At 43.1% G+C, this 22,943-nt stretch overlaps 1 protein-coding gene across 1 annotated transcript; it reads right to left on the reverse strand.

Moving 5' to 3' along the window:
* Positions 1-980: 980 nt before the first annotated feature.
* ELOVL2 (ELOVL fatty acid elongase 2) lies at positions 981-19,701 on the reverse strand. The gene is made up of 8 exons (XM_047101320.1): positions 19,672-19,701; positions 19,490-19,553; positions 14,677-14,864; positions 10,322-10,399; positions 6,554-6,725; positions 3,504-3,628; positions 2,887-3,021; positions 981-1,106 (listed from the first exon to the last, which is right to left on the reverse strand). The coding sequence occupies exons 1-8, from the start codon at positions 19,699-19,701 to the stop codon at positions 981-983; spliced, it is 918 nt and encodes a 305-aa protein (XP_046957276.1).
* Positions 19,702-22,943: the final 3,242 nt, after the last annotated feature.

The following is a 22,943-nucleotide window of genomic DNA, read 5'->3' on the forward strand; positions in this document are numbered from 1 at the left end:
CAAAAACTTAACCTGAAAAGAGTGACAGCAGGTATTTGGGGATAATACAAGAGTGGACAAATTCAATGTCTATTTTGCCCCAACTGCTCTGATTCATAAATATTCCAGTGGCTTAGTCTTCCAAGGAGAAGGGAAGATTCCTTGATCAGAAAGCGGGCAGCCAGATTCAGATGCTGCTTTTAAAACCGATCATGGTGTCCATTTACGACCTAAACTAGGGTAATTTAACATGGGAGGTTGACAGGACTACGTGAATAGTTAAGGAAACCAAATTAAAAAGTGAGAAACTACTCCTATCCGAAGCCCCTGAGCTATGAGGATTTGGCAGAAGAGTTTTTCTTCTTAGGAAAAGTAACTGTCAAAATCAAATACAAATTTCATTACCATATCACTAAGTTGAGACTTAGTGTAGGAATTTGACAGACTCTACCTTAAGAGAGAAAAGTTGTGCTAGATTCTCCTGTCTTCCGTTTAAAATCCATTTTCATATTTTCTGGGGTCAGGTCCTAATGGAACAAATGGACTGATTACACACTGGCGAGCAGTGCTTAATATAGATTAAGACACCCTGTAGTTAGAAAGGTAATTAACATTTTGTTTTAAACACTTCAATCTGAATAAAACTTTTTATTTGAAGACTGGCTTCGGAAAACAAGGCTCCGTGTTTCCTGGCTTTGTACATGTATAAGGCGTTATACCGACGGTTCTGGTGAGGGGGTCAGTCTGTGGGGAGGAGACAGAGCCGCACCAGTTCTGAGGTCTACAGAGTTCGGTGTCTGAGGTGACACGTATGTTGACGGAAGCATTCAGTTAACAGATTAACCTAATAGCAATATATTAATACATTCCGGGTACAAATGATTTATAAACTCAAAAGAAATTAGTTTATGCTAAAACATATATAACTTTCAATTCAGTCTTTGCTTTAAAACAAGCGAATCTGTGAGGCTATTATATATGCTTTGTCTGTTACTGGGCATTTACTGTGCTTTCTTGTTTATTACCCCATTAGTTGCAGCGAAGCAGGCTTTGGAGAAACCGTTCTTAACTTCTTTCCCTGCAGGTGGCTCTTGCGTATTTTTCTTCATTGGCTTTTTTCGGTACGTCTGTTGGATGCATATATTTTGAAGAGAGGGAGAAAAGGATTCTTGAATAAGACTTCGACATGGCATATAATCTAAAACAGTTCATGATTTTATTGGGTATTGGACAGGTAAGAATTTGTTTTAGTTTATTTTGAGAGAGGGAGAACAAGTGGGGGGGGGCAGAGAGGGAGGGAAAGAGAGAGAATCCCAGGGCTTGAACTCATGACCTGTGACCTGAGCCGAAATCAAGAGTCGGATGCTTAACCGGCTGAGCCACCCAGGCCCCCCACCAAAGAAGAATTTTTGTCTGACAATTTTTAAGCTAATGGTTAAAACTAAAAATAGGGTAAAAACCGAGACAAATATGAATGAATTCCAATGAAAGGTTGTTTCTGTCACCTTCTCTACACTGGTTAGGATTTATGTATTACAGGACTGGCATTCAAATTATTCTGCATTAGTTGCTTACTTGCATTTCCTAAAAATTAGATCCTTTCCAATTCAAGTTGGAAAAAATGCTGTTATCTTAAAAGTACCAGTATCCAGGATTCTGGCTTGATTTGGTTTTTGGCATATCCTTCTTATTCTGTCCAAATACCTGATTTGTCTCATTTTTACTTTTTTTTTTTTTTTTAAAGCACCTATATTAACAAGGGTCAAGCCTGAAATTATATACTCAAGTCTAAAGGAGTAAGACTCTGTGTGAACCAACAAGTAGGGTCAACGTTTTGAATGCCCACTGCCCACCCTGCCGGCTACCTGCTCATCCTCAAGGTTCAACACCAAGTGCCACGTTGACTCACTTAGCTTTCCTGTTAACAGTCAGTTTTGCTGTGTGAGTTGTTTTTGTTTTTTTGTTTTTTTGGGGGTTTTTTTGGGTGGCTTTGTTTGGTTCCATCAATGGTTATTTCTTCAGAAATTCTCAAAGGAAACTTCTATCTGTTATAAAAGACAAAGCCTAGCCAGTCCAATGGCGCTGAAAAGACTGTCAGCAGTTCACTTTCCCACAGTTGTACTTTGTGAGAAGCCACCACAGGTTAACCTTTAGCAAATGCCAACTAAAAAAAAAACGAAGCATTTATTGTCTAAAGAAAGAAATACAGTTGATTTCAATTTGGAAAGTACTGTTTGGAATAGAAATGTATGTTCTCATCTTTTTTTCATGAAGCTTACTTTCTATTTCCCCAGCCCACAAAGGAGAGCAATTTAAACTCTACCACTACCTGAGGCCTGCACTCTGCTCCCCCCTTCATCAGTTTTTGTATTAATGGAGGTGCTTTGATGTCGTGTTTTGGAGCCCTGTTCCATTTAAATTGTTGATTAAAAAGAAAATGACATTTAGTAAAGAAAAAGCCAATGTGACCTTTCCACGGTGGCTTGCCTTAAAAGAATTTTTTCCAGATAGTGAGGTTACAACATCACCGTGCTGATATAGAAATGATTTTTTAATATTCAATTCATTCAGCCTAAGTTCTTCTCCATTTGTATAGAGGCCCTGGATTCAGATGTAAGACCCTTGTTTCATGTTTTTGTCCCATGTTACCAATGTGTGACTTCATTCAACTTTTTATGCATGCACTGAAAAATGTTTAATAAAATGCCCACTAAGGCTATTCATGGTGGTTTTCCTTCAAGGGGAGGGCTTGGGGGCGAGGGGAGAGTTAGTTTTCACTCTCTACTTTGTGAGCCTCCATCACCGACCAGCACGTGCTAGTGGATTTCCTCGGGCAAATTAAACACCAATGTAAGGCGAGAGCGCGGTCTGCTATGTTCCGCCACCGGAGGTGTACATTTCACTTACCTGAACGTAAAAATTTAAGAACAGGATGACTAAGGTGAGCATGTAGGACGACTGGAAGATGAGACAGCCGAAGGGGAAGCCGCAGGGTTTCACCACCGCGCTCAGCGTGTGCGTGATGGTCAGCACGAACTGCACCTGCGGGGGGGTGGGGGGTGGGGGGCGTCACTGGGGGGGCGGCCAGGCCGAGCCACGCAATACACCATTTGGAAATACGAAACATTTAGAAGTCGACTCCTGTTACTCCCTAGGTTTTGCAGGAAGAAAGCAAAACTGCGGAAGCAGCCCACTATCCTACCCAGAAATTTCGCTTGAAACGATGCTAGTCAGTATATTTAATTGCCCGCTCGTTTTCTCATGGAAGAGCAGCAGTTGCACTTATTTAGATAAAAATGAATCTTAAAATTAACGTCTGTGTTAAATCACTGTCACTTCGAAGCAAGGAATAAGGTAGCTTATTTCGACACACTAGATTTTAATCCTTAGAAGGTTCTCTTTAGAGGAAAACAGGCAGCCTCCTCACACACAGCAAAGCCTCTGCCTACGGGGACAGATTTCTTTCCTCCATGAGGATATTCGATGCTTCACAGGGAGAGGAGCTGAACGAAGGGATAACATACCAGCTGAGCCTGCGTGAGGTATTTCTTCCACCAGAGATACTTGTGCATAGATGGAAATACAGAAAGGCCATAGTAGGAGTACATGAGAATGTGGATAAAACTGTTCAGTGTGGGTCCAAAGAAACCTGTAAAAGTATGGGATAAAAATTACTGCTCATTCTTCATCAAATGAGACGGATTCTTCCTGTGCAGCACGGCTGAAGATGAGTCACCCCTGTGGCACTATCATCTGCCGCAATCCACACGGTGAATTCACCCTCGTTTCCGCGCTCTTGCTCCAGGATTCCGCAAAAGTCACCGAGATGGGACAAGACTGGATGGTTTTTCAGTCAGAGTGCCAACCAAACAGGTAATTCCTGATTTGCAAAGGCTTTACTGTCCCTTAAGCTGTTGTTACTATCGAGTGATCAGGGAGAAAATGAAATGTTAGCTTCAAACTGGTGGCAGAATTCCTTTGAAAGAGAAGTGTCTCTGCTTCCACTACGCCTCTGATGAGCCATTCCGACTGTGGAAAGGGGGCCTTCGGTCTAGGGCTTAACAAGGTGCTAAAGAGTCCAGGAGATCAGGCTGCTCTTTACATTTAATAAATTCTACCTGAAAGGGACCTAGAACCAGGAGAGCTAGAGCAAGGCGAGAGAAGGTGCAGCAGGAGAGAAGGCTGGGACGGGATGGAGCGGTGGTGGTGGGGGGGGGGGGGTGGACGGACTGGCCAGTGAGGCTTCCCAGCGGCTGGACCATCTCATGGACTTCTAGGACAAGGAATATCTAAAATCCAATTGCAGGACATTTCTGTGCTAACTTGTGCCGTCATCACTCCCCTGCCCCTGCCGCCACCTTCGTGAAGTCCCTGTAGCTTCCGTCAACGTGGGCAAATGGTGTTTCAGGAAACCAAAGGAAAAAGAGAGAAGTTCTATGTTGCTCAGCTAAGAAGCAAAAGGATTTAGTTTGAAGGGGTGAGATGTCAGAGACGGGTCTATTTGTTGGAAACCGGGAACCCACTGTCGTGAGGATTAGACCAATCGATACACACAAAGTGCTTACGACAGTGCCTGGCAAAGCAAACACTACCTCTGTTACTTTGGGATCCAGATGGCTGGGCTGTGAGCTCTCAGTCCTGCGGTGGAAGGAGCTGTGGGGCTAGAGGACCCCTATCAGCTATGTCCCCTTAGATACATTAGTTTTACTTTGTAAATTTTGATTCTGTCACCTGGGAAATGGGCAGGACAGTAACTGGCTCTCTGGGCGGTGCTGGGATTGAGTGCATAATGCTACGGAAACTGAAAAGTGCAGTACCTATGCTGGCTAATGAATTTAAACTCTGTAGCCTGGTTTTCCCAGTCTAAATCAAGGTCTGGTTAGATCCATGCAAATCAATGAATGAGAAACAGGGGTGTCTGGGTGGCTCAGACACCACTGCCAGAATCTAGTAAGTACTCAGCAAACACTGGCTGGAATAACCGGTTACAGCAGTATTTCTTTACCGCATGAGCTTTCATTACCATGAATTAATGGGGTATGATTAAAAAAAATTTTTTTTAATGTTTATTTATTTTTGAGAGAGAGAGAGCATGAGTAGGGAGGGGCAGAGAGAGAGAGACACACACAGAATCCCAAGCAGGCTCCAGGCTCCGAGCTGTCAGCACAGAGCCCGACACAGGGCTCGAACTCACGGACCGTGAGATCATGACCTGAGCCTGAAGTCGGATGCTCAGCCGACTGAGCCACCCAGGAGCCCCTGGGACATGATTTTTATAATATTTTAGGTTGACTGTGAATTGTCACACAGCATTTCATCTACAAGAATCCCAGGTCTTTACATGGGGATTACGTGAGAAGGAGGTTTAGATGTTGAGTGATTTGTAATGAAATTGTTGACAATCACAAAAAATACTTAACCTTGACAATTGCTTGATATTGATTACGGTCTGTATATTGATGACAGCATTAAGTCTATCATAGTTTTAATCACTAAACTCAAGAAGCCAGATTTGGTCCAGGAGAGAGTTAAAATAAAAACATCTTTCTGACCACTTCATCTCCAGCACTTTCCTGCTTCACACTCTGGTTTTAATTTGCATCTTCATAGTCACAGATATGTTCCAAATATCCTTGACATTTTATTTATTTTTTTAAGTTTATTTTGAGAGAGAGGGAGGGAGAGAGAATCCCAAGCAGGCTCCACACTGTCAGCACAGAGCCCGACGTGGGGCTCGGTTCCACGAACCGTGAGACCGTGATCAGACGCTGAACCGACTGAGCCACGCAGGTGCCCCTCTCCTTGACATTTAAAAAATATCTCTAAGATCCCCAAATCATTTTGACTTAAGTTTTACCTGTTCTGAGTTTTCACAGAAGATTTTTAAAGCTGGGGATATAAGACAATCACATAGAAAGTACCACTGTCTGCACTGCAGGTCAGAAGGGACCCATTAATGCCTATGAAATCAATGCAGTGAGAGCGGTCATCAGCTTTTTGAAAAAGTGCAACAGAATTAATGAAATGACAACAACAAAAACCCAAAGTGCATCACAGAGCTAGGGTAAATATCTCCTGAAATTTCTGTTCCACACAAAGTGCACACACGTAAAGAGGCTGTGATATAAGGCGCATTGTAGCTCTCAGTTAAAACAAACGTTGGAAGCCACACAGAGATGTGCCTTTAACTTTTCAGAATGGAAAAAAAAGTCCAATCTATAGGACAGCCGAGTGATGACCTCCACCAAGTGGAAGGTGCTGGATTTGTTTCGACAGGAGTCCTTCAGCCCCTGGTGCTGGAGTAAAATTACTCCAGCTGGGGTGCGTGCTTCTGGCCCGCGGACATTTGGCGCAGAGGGAAAACAAAATGTATTTTCACAAATTAAGGTAACGCTCCCATTCTGCAGGAACGAAAGACGCGAAACTGGCCACACGGGCAGCCGCGTGCTGCGCCGTGTGCCTCCCTCTTCCGTCTCCAGGGCCACATCAGTACAACAATATTCAACCCCAGGCACCCACTAGAGGCCTCGCGAGACCCATGACACGGAACTGAAAAGGCAACAACAGAACTTACTTTGCCCGCAAGGTATCCAGTTCAAAACACACCACCAGATGTTAAACATGGAGGCATGATGGTATACGTGAAGAAAAGTAATCTGACTGGTTTTTTTCCGCAAAACAAAGAAAATTGTGTCCAGGAACTCTATGGACTTGGAGAAGTAGTACCACCACAACACCTTGGCTACCTGTAAGGATGTTAAAACAGGAAAAAGAAAAGGTGAGTGAATGAAAACGCTCCCCCTGGCTGCCCCCCCCCCCCCCCCAGCAACCTGCGTGATGCCGCATTCCACCAGCAGGCGTTTCTGTCTCAGGCCATCACCAAAGCACCTTCCTGGCATCTCTGCCCCCAGCTTCTCCTCATTCCCAGCAATCCACCCCACTCTGGTGAAAAGGAGTTGCCCCTCCGACACATGTGATCTGATCAGGTGACTCCCCTGCACCCGCCGAACACGGGCTCCTTCTCCAGCCTGCGCCGGCAGGGATTTCCAGCACCCTCTCTGAGCACAGCACCGGGCGCCATCAAGGCCGTCTGCTCCCTCTTCCGGCACTCGCCGCCAACGGGGCCACTGGGCCTCCTGGCACCCTTCTCCCCGCGTCCACCCTCCTTTCCTACCGCACGCCTGGCATCCTTGAGGAACACCCTTAAATGCCTCCTCCTAACCCTCTCCTCGCCTTTTCTCAGGCCTCATCAGCCACGTCTTCCTTTGCATTTGAAAACTGCTTTATGACTCTGTTTTCAGTAACCATGGCTGTGGAGTGAGGGTTAATGCCACCGAGGGCAAATCACACAAGGCAGGGGCCGTCTCATCTCTGCTCAGGGCTCAGCACTCAACAGATCGCTACTGCTCGTTACACTAGGTCTTAATTTTTTCTCTAGTTCCCTACTGTGCGCGTGTTTGGTCTCTTAGCTGTGCTGGAGCCCAGGAGCCGTCTGTAAGTGGACGACTACTGCTTTCGTGTCTCCTCCTCCTCGGAAGATTTAAAATCCAGGTGCTTCCAGGTGTCATATGGAGTGTTGAATCACTACCTTGTACACCTGAAACTAGTATTACACTGTATGTTGGCCAACTGGAACTTAAGCAAAAGCTTAAAAAAAAAAATCACGATGCTCCCCCCTCCTCACTGACGTGGTTGGTGGGTCGGGATTCCTACTTTCCCTCCTGAGCCCCTTCCAAGTCTCAGCCACAGGGAAATACTTTAACGGCAGTGTTTTTAGCACTAACATTTAAACGTATGAGGAGAGTGTGTGTAAAAGGAACTCTGAAGTCAGAATATCATGCTCTATTGTCTGCCTGCCAAGAAGACAAGGAGGTGTGCTGCTTTCCATCTTAATGTTTGAGAGTGTGATTCAACTTCACAGATATTAAGTCAGATACAAATGTAAAACGACAATGACCTTTAGAGAATTGTATGGTAGCCCAAAGTGCGCTGCTCTGTGATAATACATTAGAAATAAAATGGGTGCAGAGAAACCTCTATATATACTTTTTTCATACTACGGCTTTGAAGATGTTTTTTAAAATGCATTCTGAAATGTACGTCTTACTATGAAAGATTTTCATTAAAAGGTTTCTGCTAATAAGCATGTTTTTCATTATAGAAAATCTCAATCAAGGAGAGGAAGTATAAGGAACCTGTGTTACCTATCACTAAACTTCAAAACTTTCAATATGATTCCAATTTGTTGGATCAATTCTATTTCTCAACATTTTTAGGGGCTGTACAGCATATTCTAAGCAAAGGCAAGGTATCATTTCATCTATAAAAACTACCAACAGAGAGGAAGGAAACTTTTACTTCACCATAACCACGATGTCATTAGCTAATAAAATCAGGGACTCCTTAATATCTACCAATAGCCTCATCCATGGTCAAAGTGTCTAAAAAACGGCCTTTTAGAACTGATTTAAATCTGGATGCAACCAAGGTCCAGCTTGCACTGATTTGATAAAGTTTGTTAGTCTTTTCTAATCAGTAACAGTCCCCTTTCCTTGCTTCCCCTCTTCCTGTCTTTTCTTCACGAAAACTAGATCAGTTGTTGCATGGAATTTCTAATATTGTGAATTCCTAATGTTATTTAACTTCTCTATCCCCCACATTTTCTGAAGCAAAGCAATGAGATTTAGAGGCTTGATGGACTGAGACTTAGGGAATTTGGCAGGAACTCTGAGTCCGTGGTTCTGTGTACTTCCTGGCACATCACGCTGGGAGGGCACATCATTTCTGGTCGTCCCGCTGGCATTCGTGATAGAGTTCAGGTGTTAACAGCTAATCCAATTATTATGACGTTCCATTCAGTGTTCACCCAACAGTTTTAACCCTTATGGATGACGGCCGAACAGATCCATGATTTCACTAGGAGTTGCAAAAGGGTGATTTTCTAGTTCTCTCGTTACTTATGCACTTTTCTACAGAGAAGAGCTCTCTCTCTTCCTCTATTTGGAAATTCACACGTGAAAAGCAAAGATCAATGTTTGATTCTTTCCCTTTAACATTTTTCCCCTAGAAAGAGCTGGTGTTCTAGCAACCTTCAGAAGGCAACAATGTGTTTTTTAGTATCATTTTAAACTCATGGTTTTTTACTAAACTTGGTATGCTTCAACCCATTCCAGTCAGTATTCTTTTTGAATTGTCCCATCTTGCACGCTGGGAGTCCCTTCAAGATGGCTCCTCGGTCTTTCTGTCATGACCTGGATAGTCTGGACGGCTTACGTGCTTTCTGTCACAAGATGTCCTCGATTTTGCTTATACACATTTCCCACCCCAACCCAGGAATTGGCCAATTCTCTAAGAATCCTAATCCCTTCTGGTGGAAAATTATATTTAGAAAGCACAATCTGGGTATTCACTCCTCACTGCACTGGGCTGTCAGAGACTAACTAGGCCTTTTCTGTAGATAGAGCTAAATAACACATTTGTTTTTAGAAAGAATAAAGCTAATTCTGATATTTCCAATTTGAATCTATGATCAGTGTTCGCTTGACTTTTTAATTGGTATCTCTTTTCTAGGTCTCAAATACTAGTTGTAATGATATTAAGATTATTAAATACTTAACTTCATCCTACAGTGTACCTTTAACAGCCTCAGAGAAGCAACACCAGTATTTTCATTAATAGCAATCAAAAAAATTACTGAATACTGTTAAGATACATCCCCGAGGGATGGTCAGTCAAAACACCATGTTTTAAAGTCACTTAATACACGGGTATATCCGTTTCTTTGAGTTTCCAAGTTTTGGGAGGAAGGCTGCCTTGCTTTCTTTTTAAAATTAATTTTGTTTCAAATAATGTAAAACACTTAATGGTTCCAAAATCAAGTATTCCATCCCTACCACCTCTGCCCAGTTCCTTCACCCAAAAGGAAACACTTTGTTGGGTTTTGGTTTATTCTACCATGGTTTGTTTTAAAAGCAAACACACACACACATATATTCATATCACTTCTTACACAGAAGGTACTATATTATAAACACGGTCTGCAAGTTGTTTTGTTTTGTTTTTTAACTGAGATCACGTCCCAGAGATTACTCTGTAACAGTATAGAGATCTTCGTCATTTCGTTTTGCAAAAGGAACCATTCCTGGACAAGCCATGGTTTATTCAATCAGCTCCCCCATGGTTGGACATTTGAAAAACATTTTTGTTACCAAGTATTTCTATCAGAACATGACTCCCTTTCTTATGTAATCCCAGCCCCATCCTCATATCTGGAAGGATAAGGCCTCCTCTCCTTTTCTAGGAGAAACAGTTACAGATGGTCTATTAGCTTCTCAAGACTTACCCGGACATCGGCTTCCCCTGCACTGGTGAGATCTTGACACTGTAAATTGTAGCCTCCTTCCCAACTGGAGAGAATAAGCTGCCAAAGAAACAGAGGGGGAAAAATTAACACGAACATTTGAAAGAGGACTAGATTTCCCATTCATGTTCCTGACTGGCGTCTGTCTGTTCAAGGTCTGAGTAGAAACTTCCCAGCATCTGACTTTCTCAATCCTGTCCCCAAACATGTTATCAAAGGAATTAATTCTTGCTGTTGAATAGATACCAATAGTTGGTATGCTTTAATGGGTATAATTTACTTCTGAACTTTACATTGGCCCAAAGTAACAGAGTTTAGCTATCATTTGAGTAACAAAATATTTTATGTAAGGAATCATCTAGTCGTATGTTTCCACAGGTAAAACACAGAATTAAATATAAACAAATGCAAAAACTACACTAAAATTTTAATAATACTCTATATTGGTTTATATTTACCTTAGCTGATCATCTCCATAATTTTATTACGTACATATTTATTACCATTTTACAAATGGGAAAACAGGGCTCAAAGGTTCTTAAATCATTTTCTTCACTGTATTTATGCTACTTGGTACTCAATCATGTGTGTGATTATAAATGATTAATATTTATATCCCTCATTATGTTCAAAAACCAAAAGTCTCCATAAAGATCTGTGTGTTTTTTGCTCATCTTTGAATTCACCATTCCTTGCCCAATGCCCAACACATAGAAAACACCCAATAAATTATGAGAAAATAAGCTTTTTATACTTTGTGGAAAATTCTGCCAAAGAAGTTCTCTCTTCTTTCCGGCTATTACTGTAAAAACTTAAGATTCTAGAATACAAAGCAGGTACAGACGGTATTTTTCCCCTTCATCAAAATTTTATTTATAGGAAAATGTTTAACCTTTCCAACTTCAGGAATAGTAGGCAGTCGTTTACAACTGCTGAATAAAAACTATCTCTGGATATAAAAAGAAACCTATGCTCCTGACAAGTTTGCCAAGGACTTCTGCATATTTGATATTTGTGTATATTGTTAAATGATCACCACGAGGAGTCTAGTTAACGTGTTACATAAGGTATGCAAAGGCCTACTATTTGTGACTGCTCATCAGAGACGTGTAAAGATACACCCTGCAGAGAAATACACAGGGGGAGTGATAGGATGTTAAAATTGAACACTGAAAGCCGTCAAACTACTAAAAAAACCCATTTAGATTGTTTAAAACTGTCTGACAATTTAAAACCTAAATAGAATTAAGCAGCCGCTCTATGAAAGACTCTATGTGCCTTGCACAGGTCCATTGCTTATCCCCTGGTGGGCTTGGCAGACGGGAGCCATCCATCCTGGGTGTTGAAGGAAAGGAAACCAGGCTGTTGGACAGGGTTAGCCTTAGGAGGTGGAGCCTAGCTTGCTCCAAAAGAGGTCTAGGATCCCTCAGCTTCTCCCCATTTCCAACTCCTCAGTCCAGGCCACCGGCATCTGTGACGACAGCGCTCCAACCGTCTCCTGGACTCTGCTTCCGCTCTTGCCCCCAGCTCACTGTCCCAGTTCATTTTCCGTGTAGCGGACGCAACCATGTATCCGAGATGGAAGATCGATCACTCCCCTCATTAAAATCCCCCAGTGGCCTGCCACGATACTCAGAATAGAAGCCAAACTCTTTACAAGGCCCTCTATGTTCTGCCACCGCTCTGCCTTGTCATGAACCATCCCCTCCTCTGACCACGGTGGTCTAGCTGCACTGTTTCTTCTTTGTGGTCTTTGAACATCCCAAGCTTGTTCCTGCCCCAAGGCCTTTACATTTGCTGCTTGTTCTGCACGAACGCAGTTCCTTCAGATCTTCATATGCTTGATTTCTGCTCAAATATCAGAGGCCTTCCTGCCCCCCCACCAGCCCACCACTGGTCAGTGTTGCAAGGGGAAAGGCGGGGTTGTAGAGCCTAGAATAGAATCTGATACACTGTAGAAACTCCATACGTATTTGTTGAAAGACTCTAAGTAATTTTAGCAGTACCTTCCTGGCCCAAGCAAACATCTGAACTGGGCTTAACAAGTTAGCAAGGTTCAATCAACCCATCATCAACTAGTGGTTGTTACACGTACCCCAAAAGTGTCTAAGACCGTATGCCTGCCCTGGGAGAGGCTACAATCAGAGGACAGCAGGAGGCAATCAACAGCGGTAACTTTGAATCAAGAGCTATAGGAGTGTGAGAAGAGCACAGTGGACAAGCAATGGATAACATTCTTGTAGGGAAGGGACTAAGTACTGACGTTCTCCCTAAAAATGGGTTGAAGCCATTTACTTGTCCAAACACTACTGTTCTTATTCCTGTTAATGGTGAATAATATTCACCTTAATATTTACACAGTTTTTCATATTCATGAACTCCTGCTGTATACTGGTCTATGAGCTTTTCAAGTACAAAAATCACATGTTACCCATCTTAACATCTCCTTGGCTGAGTATACAATTCACAGCACCTAGTGGATGCTCACAGAATGTTGACGGAACAGAACTGACTAATCCTTCTAGCAGACTCATGAGTTAAGTAGAACGAGGACCAAATCTCCATTTGACCTCTATTTTTTTAATGTTTATTTATTTTTGAGACAGGGAACATGAGTGCAAGTGCGGTAGGAGCAGAGAGAGGGAGACACAGAATCCGAAGCAGGCTCCAGGCTCTGAGCTGTCAGCACAGAACCCGATGCAGAGCTTGAACTCACAAACTGCGAGATTATGACTGGACACTTAACTGACTGAGCCACTGAGGCGCCCCCCATATTTCCATTTTAAAGACAAGTCGTGTAATTAGAGCCTGATTAACTGCCCCAGAATTACAGTGACACCTGCATTCGCATCTGCTGACTCCACTACTCCGAAGTCTCCAGCTGGTATTCGGACTTCCGGTGTGGTCAGACATTCGGCTGCCCTTCTGACGCAGGTGCTGCTTCTGAAAACAATCTAAGGAAGAATATCTTTCCCTTTGTTTCTTCCCCAAGAAACTAACCCTGTCAATCACTGTCTCGCAAGCTCCTCTAGTGAACTAAGATTTACCTCGTTGAAAACCTACATAAAAATTCCCCTTCCAGAGTCAGGTAAATTAGGACCACTGATGGGACAGGACTGTAGGGGGGGCTTTCTAGACCCTGAATTCCATCTGCACTCCGATCACGGAACTGTGGGCATCGGTGTTGTAAGTCATGTTAAGTAATGGTTATTAAGCGTCTTCAGAATGGTGCACAGCAGAGCAATGCACAGATTGAACTCTGTGGCCGAGAGGATCTATATTTTACGTGAGGATTTATCTTCTTTTAGAATTCAAGGACCAGGAAGGCAACTATACTTGTGCCATTGTCAGCCATTTGTAACTGACATGAATGATTTTATCCTGTTCCCTAAGAAAGGTTTTGTCTTGTTTTTGTTTTCCCTCTGCTTGCTGGAGCAGGTTTATTTGGCACTTGTTGATTTTCCTTTGTGGCAGGCAGAGTGAAGCAGGCTTTGGGTTGTACAGAAAGCACAATTGTTACTTGTTCCTTTTCTTGTAAAATGACTTGGGTTTGGCACGTTACAAAGGAACGGGCGATGCATGATGTAATGAGGGCAGCAGGAATCTCAGCCTGGGACTCCGCAGTCAGTCCTCAGAAACCGCGATGCCCCCGTCACGGGGGACCAAAGATGGAGGGAGTAGTCTTTAAGGGACTGTGTATCTGTATTTCCGACTAACTGCATTTGATTTTTAACTTAAAAACTGCTCTGTCCTCAAGAGCCGTCTATTCTCAGGCAAGTCATGTAACTTTTCCAAGCCTCAGTATCATCATCTGTAAAAGGAGAAAACTAGCACATATGAGCTTTAAAGGCCCACTCAGATCTAAATTGTGACTTTGAATTATAGTGAAAGACTAAGGATTCAAGAAATAGGCCTAGGGGCGCCTTGGTGGCTCAGTTGGTCGAGTGACTTTGGCTCAGGTCACCATCTCACGGTATGTGGGTTTGAGCCCCGCGATGGGCTCTGTGCTGACAGCTAGGATCCTGGAGCCTGCTTCGGATTCTGTGTCTCCCTCTCTCTATGCCTCCCTCCTGCTTACGCTCTCTCTCTTAAAAATAAATAAACATTAAAAAAAATTATTTTTTAAAGAAAGAAACAGGCCTAAATTGGGATGAGAAAAATTCTCAGAAACAAAGATTTCCCCAAGATTTTCTGACGAAACAGTATCAGACGCTGGAACAGCTCCTGAGGTCTTGAGGAACGGTACTGAGAGCAGCGCTGGATAGTTCTGGAAGGCCAGATTTACTTCTCAGAGACGCTCACTTACCAGACTCCAGCGTTCCTACATAGACACTTACCTCTGCCAGCATATATACGGAGAGAAGTGTGATTCCGAGATTATACAAGGTGAGGATACCCCTGAGGGAGAGAGCATGTCTGTTCTTCATGTATTTGTTACCCAGCCATATTGAAAGCAGATACAGGACAGTAAGAAAAAAGGTAGGAAGGTAAGAGTCCAACATGAACCATCCTCTGACTCGAGAATCTGAAAGGAAACACATACAGTGAGAATCCTAAAGGGGGGGTGCTTCTGTTTAGTTTTAAAATATTATCACATGTATTTAAAAAGTTTTGGGTTTTTTTTTTTTTTTGTTTGGCCTTTTGTTTTTTACTGAGGTAGAACATGAGTTTCAGGAGCACAACACGATTCAATACTTGCACACCCTACAAGATCATCACCGCAATAAGTGTACTTAATATCCATCACCTTACATAGTTACAAAAATTTTTCTTGTCATGAGAACTTTTAAGACCTCCTGTCACATATATTGTATGTTCCACACTGGATAAAACAAATAACAATACGACAAGAACCCACAAGAACCCAGGTAATAAGCCGCGATAAGCAGGACGGGAGTTACAGTTCTGAAGAAGAAACCCCTGGGGTGGGAGGAGTTAAGGAAGATCTCATGGAGCAAACAGGGCTTAGGCTGAACCCTGAGTGACGGGGACAGGTGATCAAGGCGGGCGGTAAGAGTTCTAGCGTCTTCTCCGGAACAGTTACTATGTTTATTTATTCTAACTCTGTAAACAGGACGTGCCATCATGCTGTTCTGTGGATGAAAAACAGCTCAGAAAGCTACAGTAACCTGCCGAGGCCACACAGCAGGGGGCAGCAGCGTCAGGATCCGAATTCACCTCTGCTGCCCAGCACGTTCCACCCGGTGCTGCCTTCCTCGGTGGAGTCTGGAGTAGGCAGGAGAGAAGGGGTATCGACAGCATATACTGGTTCACACACCCCACACCCCGCAGCTCTGTGAGGACCACCGTGCGGTAAACCAGGCAGAGTTTAGAGCTCAGCTGAGCCAGAGCCGTGGGACTGAACCCAACAACCACGGGAAGCTGAAGAAGGCAAAGCCTTGGGGGCTGATGATTCAGAGGTGAGGGCAGAAAATATAACCGAGGACTGAAACCTGACCATGGACTAGAAGTATCAATAGCTAGGAGGCAAGAACCGAGATACAGCAAGTGTTCCTTGCTCTGGAGGGTGAAAACGTAAAAATCTACATAAAACACACATAATAGATCTGTAAGATAATTAGTTTAGAACGGTAGGCACAAAGTGATTTTAGTTCTCTGTTCTGCTCTTTTTTGTTGTCTCAATAAAGCAAATAATTTGGCCCACAATGATAAAAACTGGCACGTTGTTTTTAATCTCTGTAAATGCGGTTGGAAGGAGCTGGTTTCTCCAGCCGATCATGCCCTTTCCTCCCTCTCTCTGCTCTCGCCAGGCCTCCGCCCCTCTTTCTGCTCCACTCTACCCCTCGCACGCCAGCCCCCCTTACTCCACCCCACCTGACGGACAGCACAGAGGAAACTGCCTTCTCAGGCTCTGTCCCATCGCCTGTTCTGTAAACTCCTCCAGTTGTGATGGAGAGAACACGGCAGGCAAGAGGCCCACCTCAGCATTCGTGTGACTAGCAGAGACCTACCTTCACACAACCTGCGGGAAATCACTGGTCGGAAAAGTCTGTCCCATGTGCCACTTCCTAATGTTCACCTCTGAATCCAAATCCTATGCACCCATGGGGCGCCTGGGTGGCTCAGTAAGTTGAACCGACTCTTGATTTTGGTTCAGGTCATGATCCCAGGGTTGTGGGATCGAGCCCCGTGTTGGGCTCAGTGCTGAGCCTGCTGAAGATTCTCTCTCTCCCCCTCTGCCCCTCTCCCCCACTCGTACTCTCTCTCTAAAATAAAAAAAAAAAAAGATAATAATAAAATAAAATACATCCTACGCATCTTCTAAAAACCAGATAAATGTCCTGCCGTTGGAAGGGAGCTGCTTCTTCTTACCCTTTCCTACTACAGCTCTCTACCTGCGTAACAATGTAATTATAATTTTATAATTAATGTGTTATTATGGCTGGAACACTGTTATCACAATTTATATTTACTGAACACTTATTCTGTACCAGGCACTGTCCTAATAAAGCTTTTTACATGTATTGACTTAATTCCCAAAGTAATCTAATTATATAGTTGACATCTCAAATAGTTTTGAGGTATAACTGATAAACCTGTACATATTTAATGTGTATATAATTTGATGGGTTTGGACTTATGCAAACTCCCACGATGCCATCACCACAGTGCAGGTAACAGATGCATCCACCATATAGGTGATGTAATTATTGCCAGTTTATGTTTGAGAAAAATTGAGCCACAGAGAGTGAAACAGTTAAAAATTTGCACTAAACTGCTACCCCACCTCCTGTTAAGGTGTTATGGATTGAACGGTGTCCCCCAAAAGATATGGTTAAGTCTGAACTCCTGATACCCGTGTGACTGTGACCTTACTTGGACATAAGGTCTTCACAGGTCTGACCCAGTTAAAAGATGTCGTACTGGACTAGGTGGGCCCTCACTGTGACCGGTGTCCTATATTACAAGGGGAGATGTGGACACAGGGACGCGAAGAGGAGAAGCCACGTGCAAATGGAGGCAGAGAACAGGGAGATACATCTCCGAGCCAAGCAATGCCAGAGATTGCCGGCAACGCCAGAAGCTGGGAGAAAGGCAGGGAGCACTCTTCCCTAGAAACTCAGAGGGAGCACTGCCCTGCCAGCTCCTTGATGTCAGACCTGTAGCCTCCGGACCGTGAGAGAATCAACCACTGTTGCTTTAAGCCACGTGGTTTGTGGCACGTGGTTACTACAGCCCCGGGAAACCAACACACGTGGTCTGCTTTACTGCTTTGCAACTACCGCCGAGGTGGCAGTCTGACCTCCCGCTTAGAGACAGACCCCAGGTCTTACGCTCCCACTGTGTCTCACCCATACCTCCACTGAGTTCTGAGTCACACAATCTAGGCCAATCGGCAGGATGAGCCCAGTACAAAATACAGCACCTCCAGTGGTTCGTTTTCTTTTGTCATGGTCCTGCAAATGCTTGCCGCTTTTGTCAAGGAGGAGAGTTAACTGTCCCAGCCCAGAGAGAGGAACAAATACTTGCAGTAAGATTTATCCTACCTTTGGGACGTTAATGGTTAACTGCATCTGCGTCGGGTATCTGCCCAGGACAAGATCCCCTGATGCCAACATGGAAAAGGTGACTACAGAAGAGACTTGGGGACACCCGGGAAGTCTGCTAGGTGGCCTGCCAGTCAACTGAAGCTTGTGCCACTTTTGGGAAAGGGAAAGGGAAAGGGATGCTGGACGGCCCAGAGGCTAGATTCCCTGTCACCGTGGAGGTCACCCGACCCGGTTGTCAACTGTCAATCTTCCCATCTCCTCGCCACAAAGAACCTTCCATAAACATGACCAGAGCTGAGTAAACAAACTGCAATCCTCTCCGTACGTGGACCCCTATCCACATAGTTCCAGATCACAGCAATCTTAGCAAAGGCATAGCTCGGTGTGAACAGAGACACTGTTGTTCCACGCTCTGGTGCAAGTGTCCAATAGAAGCCACAGTTGCCAAGAAACCCTGCGTGCCCTCTACGTGAACCGTCCTCCTCTGCACCCACAAGAACTGTGAGGCAGAGAACATATTCAATAAGGGAGCTTATGCGATACAGAGATCCTGCCTTGCCTACCCCACGGGGTCACCACGAGGACAAATGGTGGTGGGTGGGGGGCCGGAGGGGAGGCGACTGAAAATATTTTTAAAGCTCTAATAATCACACAGCACCATTATATTAAAATCATACAAACAGTCGTTCATCAGACGTTTATAAAGCCTAGGCAGAGACTGGAGTGGTCCAAGTAGTCTCTAAACGATGCTGTTTGGAGGTTTTTGAGAGACAGGAAAACCTCATTTCCCTCCATTTCCCTAGCCCAACAGCGCTGAGGAAATAACCCGGAGAGAGGCACAGATTCGCCTCGGTTTGTGAACCAGCGAGGCCTAAGTGAAACGAAACACGTTGTTTGGAAAACATCCACTTGTTTGCGAGCTACGCAGGGTGACTAAGATGCCCAGGGAAGCGTAAGAAGCGCTGCAGGGGACGGCGCGCCGCAGTGAGTCTAAGTGACGGGTGACACACAAAAGAGGGGGCGTAAAGGGGCTCCAGCCCACAGCACGGGCGGAGCGAGCTCACGCTCCTAGACACACGAGGGCAGAAAGACGAGAGGTGACTGCGCGGGTGAGGAAGGTGGAAGGTGTGTGGGCGGTGGCGCCAGGTGAGAAAGTAGTCCCGGTTAGCAGGTGGCTGCGGCCTGCTCTGGTGGCCCCAGAGACACCACGGGAAGGGCTTCGCTGCATTCTGTCCCTGCTTGTGGCTCCTGGAACTTTAATCCCAGGAAGGTTGAGCAGGTGCACTGAGGCTTTCTAGATGTTCTGGAGAAGGATATCAAAGGGGAGGGAAGTTAGATCTCTAAATGTTAAGTACCATACTGTCGTCAAGGTACCAGAGGGGTGCCTGGGTGGCTTAGTCGGTTAAGTGCCCGACTTTGGTTCAGGTCATGATCTCCCAGTCTGTGAGTTCGAGCCCTGCATCAGGCTTTTTGCTGACAGCTCGGAGCCTGGAGCCCGCTTTGGATTCTGTATGTATGTCTCTCTCTCAAAAATAAAGAAACATTAAAAAAAAAAAAAACAAAACACCAGAAATGACAAAACCCTCTTCTGCAACTAAATAGTTTCCTTCCACATGAAATTCTCAAGTAGCTTACTCACCTCGAGGTCCAAACATATTGTCCAAAAAAGCATTGATTTCATCATCAAAAGCCTTTAGATGCTCCTGAAAAAGATAAAAGAAAACATTATTTAACTCGGCTTTTTGGGAAATTCAAAACAGACATGTAGTTGCCAGAATCTCCAAGTCCTAGCTTCAAGGACTTTCGGCTGCAAACACTTACGGGAAGGGGACCAGTTAAACGCAGTCCCATCCTTCACAAGCTTGTGTGGATTTAGAAGGAAAAAATTCTGTTGCCTAAGGAAAGGAAAGAGGCAGTCCTGAAAAACAGGCTTGGTACATTTTTAAACACTGAAGGATTATTGACCTTAATTCCATTTCCCTCTAAAATGCTTAGAGGTAGAAGCGTTTCCATAAGCAACTTCTATTGTTGCAATTAACAGGAGTCACGTGCATGCAACAGGGAGGGTCTACACCTGCAGGATATAATGTAATTGTTAAATAAAAATTCAGCTGAACTGCATTTCACAAAGCTCAATCTAAAGCTTTAAAGGGGACTTATTTTTCAAATAAGGCAATGAAGCACTATAGCTATTTTTTCCATAATCTAAAAACCTTTATATTTTGTTTTCAAAACCTTTCTTATACATGAATATATACTTAATATTACAATAAACAGCATCTCTAGGGTACATCAGGTGATTACTGCCACTTTAACTGGATTCAGGATAGGAGAATTTCTGCTAAGAACCTTATGGTTGCTAAACTGGCTACAGGCTCTGGATTTAGCTCCTGTTCATTCTGGTGTGCTATTATGTTGCTCAAAATACCTGTGACAGTGTTCCCTAACCTTGCCTACAAGGGTCTAGTGCACCTCCTCAGGCAAAGGGAAGAAAAGACAAATTTGCCCAGTGCTCCTGGGAAAGGGATCTTTGATGATGATTTGGGGCTGGTGGATTGGTGAGCTGAGCGTCAGCTCTCAGGATGTTCATCTAGAACATTCTCTATAATCAGCCACTGGAGTGCAGTCAAAGCATCTCATTTACAAAGAAAGCGTAAGTGCCAAAGAAGAGAATTAAGTCGCTGGCATTTGAAAAGAAGATCTGCAGGTTTGGTGATCAGCCTCTACCATTTAGACCTACTTCTTACTTGTGACTTTGATCCTGAGAAAATTTCAAGGAAACTTAGGTATTTGCGGACTTTAGGAAGCTCGAGAGAGTGGAAGATTTAATGACGACATCTGTTAGCACCTACACCTGCTGGTCATGTATTAGAACCTTTATTATATCATAGTATCTCTATAAAAGGTATCTGGGCTAAACCAAGATTGGAAATTTTTACAGAGTGTTTTGGTTTCCATGAAGGATATCTCAGGAGACCTCTAGTCTTGAAAAGGTCACTAACCTCACATTTCAGTGTGACAGAGTTAAGATTTGTGTTGCCATTAGAACAGAGAAGATCTGTCCTGAGGCCTCTCATTCTTGAGCAAAGAATGTTAATCTCACTGATATGTCCACCTTCATAACAAATACCAGTGAAATCTTCCTCTCATTGCCACATCCACCCACACATGTTTAAAGGTTTTCGGTCTGTTTGCTACAGTCCAAACTCCATTTTCCAACATCTGGAGGTCTAAGAAAACTCTAAAGGTCACAAAGCTTGTATTCGTTCTACAATGTTGCAGAAACTAAGTCACAGTAGAAGACCAGAAATAAAAGAAAGCAGAGGGGAAGATAATGAAGAAAGAGCAGAGAGTGAAAAAATGAATAAGAAAGGGCATTCTACACCAATACCCTGATAATAAAACCAGACAAAGGCACTACAAAAACATGACAAAACAAACAAAAACTACAGGCCAATAGCTCTGATGAACATAGATGCAAAAATCCAACCAAATATTAGCAAACCAAATTCAACAAGACATTAAACGGATTATTCACTACAATCGTGTGGGGTTTATCCCAGAGATGCAAAGGTGGTTCAATATTTGCAAAGCAATTGATATATCACATTAATAAGTAGAAAAGTAAAAACCATATGATCATCTCAATAGATGCCAAAAAAGCATTTGGCAAAATACAACATACATTCATGATGAAAAAAACTCTCAACAACATGGGTTTAGAGGGCCCATACCTCAACATAATAAGGGCCATATTTGAAAAACCCACCAGGAGCTAACATCATACTTGACAGTGAAAAACCGAAAGTTTTTGCTCTAAGATCAGGAACGAGACAAGGATGTGCACTCTTACATTTATTCAACATGGTATTGGGAGGTCATAGATGCAGGAATAAGACAAGAAAAGGAAGTAAAAGGAATCCAAGTTGGTAAGGAAGAAGTGAAAGTGTCACTATTTGCAGATAACTGAAATAGAAAACCCTAAAAGACTCCCATCAAAAATCATTAAAACAAATAAATCCAATAAATTTGTAAGATACAAATTAATGTACAGGAATCTGTTGCATTTCTATACACTACTAATGAAGTAGAAGAATAAATTTAAAAAACAATCCCATTTACTTACAACTGCATCAAAAAGGATAAAATATCTAGAAATAAATTTAACCGAGGATGTTAAAGACCTGTACTCTGAAAACTAGAAGACACTGATGAAAAAAACTGAAGATAACAGAAACAAATGGAAAGATATACCATGCTCATGGATTAGGAATTAATATTGTTAAAATGTCCATACTACCAGAACAATCTACAGATTCAATGCAGTCATTATCAAAATACCAACAGTGTTTTTCATGGAAATAGAATAATTAAGTATTAAAATTTGAATGGAACCACAGAAGACCTCAAATGGCCAAAGCAATCCTGAGAACGAACAAAGCTAGAGGTATCACAGGTCCAAATTTCAAGATATACCACAAAGCTGTAGTAATCAAAACAGTATGGTACTGGCATGCAAACAGACACACAGATCAATGGAAAAGAAAAGAACCCAGAAATAGGCCCAAACCTATATGGTCAATTAATCTATGACAATGAAAGCAAGAATACACACAATGGGAAGACAGTCTTTTCAATAAATGCTGCTGGGAAAAATGGAGAGCTACAGGCAAGAGAGTAAAAGTGAACCACATTCTTACCACCATACACAAAATTAAAATGGGTTAAAGACCTAAATGTGAGACCTGAAGCCATAAAACTTCTAAAAGAAAACATAGGAGGTAATTTCCTGGACACTGCCATTAGCAATATATTCATGGATGTCTCCTCAGGCAAGGGAAACAAAAGTGAAAGTAAACTACTAGGACTACACCAAAATAAAAAGCTTTCGTACAGCAAAAGAAACCATCAACAAAACGAAAAGACAACTTACTGAATGGGAGAAGATATTTTCAAAAGATATATCTAATAAGGGATTAATATCCAAAATAGATAAAGAACATGGACAACTCCACACCAAGAAACAAATATTCCAATTAAAAAATAGGCAGAGGACATGAACAGACATTATTCCAAACAAGACACACAGATGG

Source organism: Lynx rufus, unplaced genomic scaffold, assembly GCF_022079265.1.
Source record: "Lynx rufus isolate CCGP_SWC_20201006 ecotype Redwood Valley unplaced genomic scaffold, mLynRuf1.p SCAF_6, whole genome shotgun sequence".
NCBI lineage: Eukaryota > Metazoa > Chordata > Mammalia > Carnivora > Felidae > Lynx > Lynx rufus.